This window comes from Gossypium hirsutum, chromosome D02 (genome assembly GCF_007990345.1).
Source record: "Gossypium hirsutum isolate 1008001.06 chromosome D02, Gossypium_hirsutum_v2.1, whole genome shotgun sequence".
Lineage (NCBI taxonomy): Eukaryota > Viridiplantae > Streptophyta > Magnoliopsida > Malvales > Malvaceae > Gossypium > Gossypium hirsutum.
Window position 1 is genome coordinate 11940542 of NC_053438.1, and position 12705 is coordinate 11953246.

General features: G+C 36.7%; 1 protein-coding gene across 1 annotated transcript; it reads right to left on the reverse strand.

The window, feature by feature from the left end:
* Nucleotides 1-8787, reverse strand: LOC107952474 (wall-associated receptor kinase 2). The gene is made up of 4 exons (XM_041088283.1): nucleotides 8208-8787; nucleotides 2814-3104; nucleotides 2543-2722; nucleotides 1-1365 (listed from the first exon to the last, which is right to left on the reverse strand). The coding sequence occupies exons 1-4, from the start codon at nucleotides 8785-8787 to the stop codon at nucleotides 164-166; spliced, it is 2253 nt and encodes a 750-aa protein (XP_040944217.1). The 3' UTR covers nucleotides 1-163.
* Between the last annotated feature and the right edge of the window lie 3918 nt (nucleotides 8788-12705).

Sequence of the window (12705 nt, forward strand, 5' to 3'; positions counted from 1 at the left end):
TAAATTGAAACAACGCATATAGATTAAGCTCCATCTATTGTAATTTAACACTATATTTCTCTCGAAACTAGGAAATTTAAAAGCAAATTATTTAAAATCATACAACATCGAGCTGCCTTAGGTTCAAATGTGATTACGTACAAATGATAATCTGATTACATACTTAGCGAGCACCTTCAAGTTCAAATGTGATTTTGTTATTTATGCTATCATACCCCATCCCTATCGAGCTGCTTGTTACACCATCATCATAAGTGCTGGGAAACTTACCAAGCAAGTATTCAGATTCTTCGCTTACTAAATTACTTTTACTCCAAGGATGTTTAGCCATTGCTTGCAGTCCTGCTAATTCATGGGAAACTTCCTTCATTGTTGGCCTTTCCTCTCCCTTCACTCTCACACATCTCCTAGCTAAAGTTGCTACTTCCATAAACTGCTCAACATTTTCATCATTAAGCACTTGAGGATCGAGAATGTCGAGCAAACGGTCTTCTTTCATCAAAGAAGTGAAGTACATTGGCAAAACTCGATTTTCTTCCGGTCTTTTGAAACATACCACTTTTTGTCCTGTTAACAACTCCATAAGCACAACCCCGAAGCTGTAGACATCACTTTTTTCAGTAAGAAGGCTTGAAAGCATGTATTCAGGATCCAAGTAACCGAAAGTTCCTTGCACAATTGTAGTTATTTGTGCTTGGTCTGATGGGATCAATCTGGAAGCCCCAAAATCAAAAACTTTTGTGGTGTAATTGTCATCTAACAGTATGTTCGCCAACTTGATGTCTCGGTGAATGATTGGAATGGAAGCTGCAGAGTGCAAATAAGAAAGGGCTTCTGCTGTTTCAGTGGCTATTCTCAAACGGGTCTCCCATGAAAGATAAGAGGTAGCATCATCATTATGCAAATGGTGAAAGAGGGTTCTGGTGGTGATATATTCATAAACTAACAGCGGAACTTGTGTCTCCAAACAACATCCTAGGAGTTTGACAACATTCCTATGGTTGATTTTGTAGAGCACCATTATTTCATTAATGAATTGTTCAACTTGGCTAGGATCTCCAATTATTGACTTTTTGATGGCAACTATTTGATTATCAGCCAATATTCCCTTGTACACTGTCCCTAGCCCTCCCTGTCCTAAAATTCTGCTTTCATTGTAATTGTTTGTTGCCTTCTCCAGTTCCTCAGCTGTAAATACTTTAACATCTTCACGGTACCCTTGTCGTTTTGAAAGTTGTTCCCGCAACAAAATGCCACCATTTTGCTGAAAGTTAGCTTCTCTTAATTTGGAAATTTGCCTTTGCCTCAGCATCCAACACCACAATACTATCCCCAAGAGAAGACCAAGAAACCCAATGGCAACCCCTAAGGTCAAAGCATAAAATAATAATAATAGTTACATTAGTCCTGCAAAATTGTATATTGAGAGTAATAAATAATGAAATTGTTTGTGTCAAGCAGATCCAATTGACTCAAAATTGAGTTGGGTAAGTTAAGGATATGAGTCCTGCTTGTGAATCTAGTTCCACTTGTTTACAAATTACTTCATAAAAATATAACCGAAATTATTGTTAGATATAAAAAATAATTATTCCATAATGGGAAATTGTGGTTGAAGATGAGCATGGACTCACGCCAAGGCTGCAGAGAAGTTTATTGAAGTTTATTGATTTTTTTAAGGATAAATTTTAAAATTATACATGAATTATGGTTTAATATGTAATTGTATACATGAAATTTTGATTTGATTCATTTTTTTAATTTATTAATACAGTTGTTGATATAACATCATTTTATGATTATGTATTGTATACATAAATAGTTATATTTATCCAATATAAAAATAAATTGATGTATTTATTTCTTTAAATGCGTATGATTAAATCAAAATTAAAGTTTCAAATATACATATGAACCACAATTAGAGTTTCATGTGTATAACTACACCAAATTAAAGTTCATGTATACAATTGTACATTAAACCAAAATTCATGTATAATTTCGAGATTTATCTCTTTTTTATTTTAATTATTTATATTTTAAATAATTTAACTAGAGTAAGAGAACAAGTTGGATATGGATAAGTGTATAATAATTTCATGTCTTTAAAAATTGTTAACAAGCCAAAATTTTATTGATGCTTAAAATCTTTCAGCTTCATTTAATTTTTGAAAATATTTTCTATTTTTTAAAAATTAAAAAACATATTTGATAAAGAGGAATAAAATTTTGTTAATGAAAACAGGATTGGTAATTATTTTTCTATAATAGAAACATGAAAATTGAAAAAAAAAATAATGAAAATAATGAAAACAAAATTTTTCTATTTTTATTTACTACGTCTTTTTAGTACAAATAATGAAAACAAAGTTTTATTATTTTTCTAATTTTTACATATTTTCATAATTTTTTAAAAATTATTTTCAAAAATTTGAACTAAACACAATTTCTTGAATGTTTTTCATTTTTCAAGGAAATGAAATTGGAGTTTACTCCCTGAAACCAAACAGAGTATTTTAATTTATATTTTGGGGTTACTAACCTAGAGCAACAATAAGAGGAGATGTCTTGGACTGATCCTTGTTGGGTAAACTGCAACCTGTTCCACTTTTCTTACCATCGCCTTCATAACCCACCGGACATGAACAATTGTACGTCCCAGGTAAGTTGGTACATCTTGCCGTTCCATTGCAAGGGCTCATACTTTCACACTCGTTTATATCTGAAATTTGCAGATTGTATGCAAGTAATAAATAACACTATCTTTAACGTTAGAAACTACAAATCTATGGGGTATATACACCTATAGTTACCTTGACATCCATTAGGGAGGTAAGGGTTCCCCTCGTAACCCTCAAGACACTTGCACAAATATCCAGAGTTATTTTCTGAATCAACGCATTTACTATACTCTTTGCATGCAAAATTGTTTACATCCATATTCGCTTCGTTGCAACTCGTATTCCCGATGTTCCAATCAAGAGTGATTGGAAACTGCCTGCTTTGAAACTCAAAACCACGAAGATCTGAAGCAGAGAAGGTATAACTATCGACCTCTGCAACAAATGCATAGCTGCAGTGGTTTTCGGGCAACACATTGGTATGTGTTGCGGAAAGGATCGATTCGAGAACTCCGATATGACTACAAGTAAATTGACCGGAACGAAAAATAAAGTGAACACAAGGATTTACGTGGTTCGGCTTTAATGCCTACGTCCACGGGCAGAGGCGAAAAGAAATTTCACTATAACAAGATGAAGATTACAAGTGTTTTACACTCAAGACACAACCCGAGAACCTCACAACTCTCAACCCCTATAGAAAACCCGAAAGCTAAAATCCTAGCTTTCAAAGAACAAGCTTTGCTCTCTCTTGGTTTGGGATGATGAATATGGCTAATGAACCTCTCTATTTATAAGAGAGTTCAAGGACATAATTGTCCAAAACTTTGGCAAAGATTTGTGGTTGAAAATGGACACCAACAACCATCCACTAATCCACTACCACCAACAACCCACTACCAACAACAACAATCCACTACCAATTTTAAGCCATTTCTTAACAAATCTCCACCTTGGCTTGAAATTTACCAAGCTGAACATCATAGTGAATTCCTCGAACTGGATCACCTCTTCCAAACGCCTCTCTGGCGCTAATCAATCCCGAATACCTATCAAGTCCAAGCAATGCTTGAACTTATATGCAGGGATCACCTTAGTTAACATATCTGCAGGATTCTTCTCGGTAGCAACCTTGCTGATAACAATGTCACCTTGCGTAACATGTTCCCGAACAAAATGATATCTGACATCAATGTGTTTGGTCCGTTCATGAAACATCTGATTTTTAGTCAGATGTATGGCACTCTGGCTATCGCAAAATACAACAGTGAAATCCTGTTGTAAACCCAAACTGCTTACTAGACCTTTCATCCACAATGCTTCTTTCACTGCTTCTGCTAACGCCATATATTCCGCCTCAGTCGTAGATAAGGCTACGGTAGACTGTAACACAGCTTTCCAACTAATGGCTCCTCCAGAATAAGTGAAAACATAACCCGTCAGAGATCTTCTTTTGTCCAGATCTCCAGCATAATCAGAGTCCACATAGCCCGTGACACTGCTAGTGCAGTCACTCTGATCATATACCAAGCATAAATCTGCAGAACCTCTCAAGTACCTGAGAATCCATTTCACGGCCTGCCAGTGTTCCTTGCCAGGACAACTCATGTATCTGCTGACCACACTAACTGCATGTGAAATGTCTGGACGAGTGCAAACCATTGCATACATCACGCTTCCAACTGCACTCGAGTATGGAATGTGAGACATTTGCTGCTTTTCTTCATCAGATTGTGGTGACAACTCTGCAGAGAGTTTGAAATGTGGTGCCAACGGAGTACTCACAGTTTTCGCTTTATCCATGCCGAAGCGTTGAAGAACCTTTTCAATGTAGTTCTTCTGCGACACACGAAGCTTGCCCGCCTTGCGATCTCTGTGAATATCCATGCCCAAAATTTTCTTGGCAGCACCCAGATCCTTCATCTCGAACTCACCACTCAACTGCGACTTTAACTTGTTGATTTCCGACATGTTTTTAGAAGCAATTAACATGTCATCAACATACAGCAACAAATAAATGTGCGAACCATCTGAGAGCTTCCGATGATAGACACAGGCATCATAGTCACATCTTGTGTAACCATGCTGAATCATGAAGCTATCAAACCGCTTGTACCACTGCCTTGGGGATTGTTTCAATCCATATAAAGACTTCTTTAATAGACAGACATGGTCTTCTTTACCAGGAACTGTAAAACCCTCTGGTTGACGCATGTAGATTGTTTCCTCGAGCTCACCATGCAAGAACGCCGTTTTTACGTCAAGCTGCTCAAGTTCTAGATCAGACTTGGCCACCATGGCAAGTAATACACGAATGGAAGAATGCTTTACGACTGGGGAGAAAACTTCATTGTAGTCAATCCCCTCTTTCTGAGTGAAGCCTTTAGCAACCAATCGTGCCTTGAATCTAGTTGCTTCAACCCCTAGGATGCCTTCCTTTTTCTTGAAGACCCATTTGCAACCAACTATCTTCTGGTTACTTGGCGGCTTAACCAACTCCCAAGTATGGTTCTTGTGAAGAGATTCTATCTCCTCACTCATAGCAATTGCCCACTGTGCCGACTCATCACACGTGACAGCCTCATTATAACTGGAAGGTTCTATACCAATGGACTCCGCCACACTGAGCGCGAAAGACACCAGATTAGCGTAACGCGGATTTGGTTTGATTTGTCTCTTCGTTCTTCCAGTGGCAATGCTATATGGTTTTTCTTGAGGTGACTCATCTTCATCGGAATCTTGCACCTCAACTTGATCATCCTGGACTGAAGTACCTTCCGTAGGAATTGGAGCGTCCACCTGACACTCCACCTGCTTCTCAACACCGTGATCTCCCATTCTATCTGACTCCTCCTTTTCCCGGGAATTTGTGGTGGATCGAAGCATGGGTGACTCATCAAAAGTCACATCTCTGCTGATGATGAACTTGGACGAAACCGGATCAGGACACCACAACCTGTATCCTTTCACCCCTTGGCCGTATCCAAGAAATATGCATTTCTTCGCCCTCGGTTTGAGTTTTCCCTCATTTACATGAGCATACGCAGGGCAGCCAAACACTCTTAAACCAGAGTAATCAGCAGGAGAACCAGACCATACTTCCTCAGGAGTCTTCAGCTCAATAGCTGTTGACGGAGATCTGTTAACCAAATAACAAGCAGTATTAACAGCTTCAGCCCAAAATTCTTCACCGAGCCCAGCATTTGATCGCATGCAACGAGCTCGCTCCAAGAGAGTTCTATTCATGCGTTCTGCAACTCCATTTTGTTGTGGTGTTCGACGAACAGTGCGGTGTCTCACTATTCCTTCATTTTTGCAGAACTCATTGAATTCACCTGAGCAAAACTCCAAGCCATTATCCGTCCGGAATCGCTTGATCTTCTTTCCTGTTTGATTTTCGATCAAAGCTTTAAATTGCTTGAAGTTGATGAGAACCTCATACTTGCTCTTCAGAAAATACACCCAAACCTTTCTCGAGTAATCATCGATAAAGGTAAGCAGATATCTGTAACCACCTTTAGAAATTGTCGGAGAAGGCCCCCAAAGGTCAGAATGGAAGTAATCCACTGTGCCTTTTGTCTTGTGAATCCCAGTGCTGAACTTTACCCGAGTCTGCTTACCGAAGACGCAGTGCTCACAGAAATTCAACTTTCCTGTACACTGCCCAGACAATAATCCTCGTTTGCTTAGCACCGATAAGCCTCTCTCGCTCATATGCCCGAGCCGCATATGCCATAACTTCGTGGTGTCAGAATCTAGATCATCTGATGATGACACTCCCGCAACACCTGTAACCGAGGAACCATCGAGGAAGTAAAGGCCCCGCTCCAAATTACCACGTATCACAGTCAAAGCACCCGAGAATACCTTGAGAACTCCACCTTCAGCAGAGTACCGAAAGCCTTTCTTGTCCAACGTACTCAAAGAGATCAAATTTTTCTTCATTTCTGGAATGTGCCGAACATCAGTTAGAGTTCTAACAATACCGTCAAACATCTTTATACGAAATGTGCCAATCCCCATGACTTGACATGCGTGGTCATTTCCCATTAGTACTGAACCAGAATGCTTCTCGTATGTTGAGAATGCATCTTTCGAAGTACTTATATGAAATGTAGCTCCCGTATCAAGAATCCATCTCCCACCAGCGTAAGAGTCGGATACTGCAAGAACGATCTCGGCATCACTTGAAGAATCTGCATCAGCTACATTCGCACGATCATTTTGTTGCTCCTGTGATTCTGATTTCTCCTTCCTTTTCGGACAATCTACCTTCATGTGCCCGTACTTCTTACAGTAGTAGCACTGTATTCTCTTCTTGGACTGCGATCTAGGATGGCTTTTACTTGAACTTCCACCCTTTGCCTTGGATCTTCCTCGAGCAACCAAGCCTTCGCCTTCATTGTTTTCGACCACCTTACCAGTGATTTTCTTCCTCAACTCACTGGAACTTAAGGCATTTTTCACCTCCTCTAGAGTCAGGTCATCACGACCGTACATCATTGTATCAACAAAATTCTCATACGAGGGAGGCAAAGAACACAAAACAATTATTGCTTGGTCCTCATCATCGATTTTGTTATCGATATTATTCAAATCCATGATAATGGAATTGAATTTATCCAGGTGCTGGGAAACAGGTGTACCTTCCTCCATCTTCAGGGCATAGAGTCTTTGCTTGAGGTAGAGCCGGTTCGTCAATGACTTCGTCATGTACTTGCTCTCTAACCGGAGCCACAAACCGGACGCGGTTTTCTCATCCGCTACTTCTCGTAGCACTTCATCTCCTAGACATAGCAGAATAGCACTATGTGCTCTTTCTAGCATGTCATCCTTTTGCTCTTCCGAAAGCGTGCTTGGTAATTTATCTTTACCAGACAATGCTTTTAGCAATCCTTGTTGAACCAGCACTGCCCGCATCTTGATGCGCCATAAACTGAAACTATTTTTCCCGGTAAATTTCTCGACATCATACTTAGTCGATGAAACACTTGTAGCCATAATTTGGAACCTTTGAATGAATGATAATATTTTCTTCCTGATGTGAAAGATCAGACAAAGCTGCAGTCACAGGGCAATTCAGAAAATATTATCACTCCTTCAACTACGCTCTGATACCAATTTGTTGCGGAAAGGATCGATTCGAGAACTCCGATATGACTACAAGTAAATTGACCGGAACGAAAAATAAAGTGAACACAAGGATTTACGTGGTTCGGCTTTAATGCCTACGTCCACGGGCAGAGGCGAAAAGAAATTTCACTATAACAAGATGAAGATTACAAGTGTTTTACACTCAAGACACAACCCGAGAACCTCACAACTCTCAACCCCTATAGAAAACCCGAAAGCTAAAATCCTAGCTTTCAAAGAACAAGCTTTGCTCTCTCTTGGTTTGGGATGATGAATATGGCTAATGAACCTCTCTATTTATAAGAGAGTTCAAGGACATAATTGTCCAAAACTTTGGCAAAGATTTGTGGTTGAAAATGGACACCAACAACCATCCACTAATCCACTACCACCAACAACCCACTACCAACAACAACAATCCACTACCAATTTTAAGCCATTTCTTAACAGTATGGTTGGCGTAGCTTCGGAGACTTATGTTGTAGCTCCTCACATCCTTTGGGATACTTGTCTGACAGCAGCCAATCCCAGAGCAAGACCCGTTTGAAACATCAGTGATGTTGTTACACAACGACAAACAACCAGTTGCGTAACGTTGTCCGTAGGAACCAGCTTGCTTCACGACAGCATACGTGTCGCACCCGATTGCAGTAAACTTGTTCTTGTTATTGTTTATTAAAAATTTAGAAAGCCGGAAGGAGTAAAAAAACCAATTCCTGTATGATGTGTTGTAACAATCATAGCTTGTATTAGAAAGGATGCGCAACTGACCATCGGTAGATACGTTGATGACTTCGATGTTACCGTTGCGTAAGAACGGTTTGTGGGGTATGAAACTGGTGTTACAGTTGATGAAAAAGCCTGCAGTGATGTTGCAATCGCCGCCGGTACCGAACGGGTATGGGATGATAACATCTCCGCAGCGGCGTCGGCAGCCAGGTTTTGCTACCGCTGGTGTTGAAGCTTTTACTGTCAATATAACATTAAGCAAGACCATCAGCTGCATAAGCACTAGTGATCTGATGGAACCCATGGCTGTTTTTTCTAGACTGGGGGATACCAATGCTTCAATTTACAAATTCGGAAACATATAAAAAAGGTTAGGGAAGCCTGCTTGACCTTACTAAATACTAACAGTAGGATGTAAAGTGACCCAAAAGACGAGTGGGGAGTATCAGTGTTGTCTGTTCTTTGGCTTTCGCTATTGAATAACGCGTGGTGACTTTGGACTGTCCATAATTACTTGGAATTGATGAGATGCTAACTTTGATTCTGTCAAATTATATTTAGTGCTTCCATATTTAGTGTGTGATGGCTTTCTACGGCAGATATAAGCTTGTTCTCAATGTTAGATGAAAAAACATTTTGCATTAATTGTACAAGATAAATAAATATTGAAAAAGTATTTGGTAAAGAATTTTTAAAATTCACGAGTTTCCATATGTGACATAAATATTTAAGTATTATAAAAAAACACATGCGGATTAAGTATTGCTACTCCAAAAAGAGATATTAAGTGATTATTAAAAAAGATATTTAATATTTTTTAAAATTTTAATATAATTAAAATTTATTGAAAAGTCATATCTACCAAAATCAAGATTGTGTATGTTAATGATAAATAATTAAAAAAGAAAAAAGAAAATCAAAGCAACATCAATTTTTACTACTCCAGACAAATATGAAGTGATAGATGAATGCAGTTACAACGCAATACCTTATTACAAATAATAAACTCTTTTTCGCATACTTTGAACTCAAAACCAAGTAGGTAAGCATGGTGATCCAAGGCCAATGCGAAGATAAAGATTAACTACGAGTGATTTTTGAAAATTTTTAATGGTTAAATGATTATTTATGTAATTTATTTAAAAATTTTCATGTATATTTAAAATATATGGAAAATTAAATTAAAATTTTTATTTAATGTCAATATTTTATATTTTATATTATTAAAAATATTTACATATTTTTATGAATGTAATTATGTCCATCTTGCATTTTTTTCAAATTATTTCTCTTTTATAATTATTTTTGAACTTATTAAAATTTATTAAATTTAATTTTTTAAAATTATTTTTCGAAACCAAACAATTAAAAATATTAAAGGATGAATTTTAAGACAAGGAAAAGGAAGAGGGATAAGCATATAGCTTAGTAAGTATGTGATTAATAAACAAGTTTCTAACATGTTTTCGTAGAAACATAATTTTATTCACACATAAATTCATTATTTGTTCAATTTCCAGCAAGCTGTTTTTCTGCGTTACAGTCACTAAATTATTTTTATCTGGAGCTACAAAACTCCAAATCACAATCCATAAATTTTTCTTGAAACTAGACTCATATACCTTTTTACTATAAAATTTCCAGAATTTTTAATTTAGCTAATTAATACAGTGTATTCTTTGAAATTCCCCTGTTTCACTGCTCAACAGCTCTGACCTCTCTTCACTAAGATTTAATTATCTCTTCGTACAAAATTCAAATGGTGTTCCCATTTATTTCCCTTGAAAATAGATTCATTGATAAATTTATACATGTAAATTAAAAATCATAATTATTTTTGTATTGTTTTTAGTAATTTTTCAAATTCAGAACAGGAGATTTCGGAATTATTCTGATATTGTCTTACTAAAATTTAAATATCTCAAAATTTATAACTCTTATGCTTACTCTATTTCTTCCATATGAAAATAGACTCAATAATATTTAATTTCATATTTTATTCAACATTTAATTCACTTTCCAATATTTTTGGTGATTTTCCAAAGTAATACTATTGCATGCTGTCCATACAATTTTTATTGTTAATTTTATTCAATCAAATTTTCTTTGCATTAATTCTCACTTACACTCACATAACACTAAAGTATATTCATAATTAGTCATGCCAAAAGCTATTCATCATCAATTAATTACAAATCTTCGTTGTAACACATTCTCCATATCAACTTCACTCAATTTTGACCACATATCGCGCACATTGCTCACCACATATTCACATTCATTTGCACTTAATCATTTTCCGATTGAACACTTAGGAGTATTATTGGATACGTCAGAAGTTTGCACATGAGTGCCACACTTGTAGCAAAAGCTACTTCACATCATTTTTCACATAAAAGCTCATTCTCGAGCTATTCACTTTCACGGGTCTGCTCACACAAGCTGTCAGGTATCCGCAACATATGCAGGTATACCCAGCCACTGGTAGAACTTAAGACCAGCACCCGAGTTCACATTAATCACAGTTTCGCATCACGGGCCTGCTCACACAAGCTGTCAATCATTCGTTACTACTCAGTACTGCTTACACAAGCTGTCAGGTACCCGCAACATATGTCTGTATACCCAGCCACTGGTAGAACTTATGACCAGCACCCGGATCCACTTTATTCACACTTTCACATAGATCTCTAACGACATGTCACTTGTATCTCATTCTATTCCTAAGGTTCAACCGAGAAAATTTCTCACACTTTATTATTTCATAAATTTTATTCGATATTCAATCAAATATATCATAAAATATATCTTTCGTCCACATATCATAAAATATATTAGGAAATAAAATCATAAATAAAAATTTATGCATTATTTACATAAAAACTTACCTCGACGCAAAATATAGAAATTTCTGCAGTTTAATCCATAACTTTTTCCTTTCCCCGTCGAGGTTGATTCCGTGCCTTTCTTGATCTATAATAGCAAATTTAGCTTTTTTTAATATTCACATTTATCAAAATAGTACTCGATTCAAATTTTAGCAAAATTACGATTTTACCCCTAAACTTTTCCACATTTCCATTTTTGTCCCAAAGCTCGGAAATTAAATTTTATTCCTTAGGGTGGGTTTGGATGAGCGATTGGGTGCGGTGCGGTGCGGTGCGTTTAGTTTACTTTTTGTCTCACGCTACAGTATCGCTATAGTATCTAATCTTACCGCCACTGCTATTTTTACACTAACCGCAGGTAAACGCACCGCCTATCCAAACTCACCCTTATTCTTGTGTGTTTATAACATGCTGAACACTTTTCCCATCTATGGAAACATCCAATTCTCACTCTAACACTTATGTACATTAGGTATTTTTACCGATTATGTCATTTTACTCGTTTCTACTTAAAATCACTTAGCAAAAGTTGTTTAACATAATTATAACCTTCATAATATATCATGAAACATCAAAATACACACTTTTCACCTATGGGTAATTTTCCAAATATAAACCCTAGCTCGAACTAATGGTAAAATAAGCTAAATCGAGCTACGAGAACTTCAAAAACGTAAAGAATATTAAAAACGGAGCTAGGATGTACTTACAATCAAGCTTGAAAGTAGCCAAAACCCTAGCTATGGGAGACTTGTGATATTCGGCCAAGGTATGAGGAAGATGTACACATTTTGGCCTTATTTTTCCTTTTTAATTCATTTAATTTCTAAATGACTAAAAGGCCCCGAATTGTAATATAAGGACCCTCAATTTATAATTTCATAACAATTGAGCATCTTTAACATTAAAATTCAAATTTTGCACTTTTTACAATTTAGTCCTTTTGACTAAATTGAGTGCTCAAACGTCGAAATTTTTGAACGAAATTTTCACGAAATCTTTCCGTGAAATTGTAGATCGTAAAAATATAATGATAATAATATTTTCCTTTATCGGATTTGGGGTCCCGAAACCACTGTTCCGATTAGGCCCTAAAATTGGGTTGTTACAAATTGTAAACTCAAATGGAATAAATAAAGTACAACACATTGAATAGTTTTTGTTAACATTCCAATTCTCTTAATCATCACAACTGTACGTGTTGACAAACAATATTCATCATCACCAAGTAATTACTCCAAAATTTGTCGAAACTAATATTAAAAACATTATATACCTTCCCTATTTTAGACCCATTCTAAGCAATAAACTTCTTGAAAGTGATCATGGCTTGC

What these genes read in the sequence shown, in the direction of transcription:
- LOC107952474 (XM_041088283.1), bottom strand. Translation starts at nt 8,787, where the DNA reads ATGGGTTCCATCAGATCACTAGTGCTTATGCAGCTGATGGTCTTGCTT. An exon ending in TCTCCGAAGCTACGCCAACC is followed by an intron (nt 3,105 to 8,207) that starts ATACTGTTAAGA and finishes TTTCCGCAACAC; the next exon opens with ATACCAATGTGTTGCCCGAA. An exon ending in CCTCCCTAATGGATGTCAAG is followed by an intron (nt 2,723 to 2,813) that starts GTAACTATAGGT and finishes TGCAAATTTCAG; the next exon opens with ATATAAACGAGTGTGAAAGT.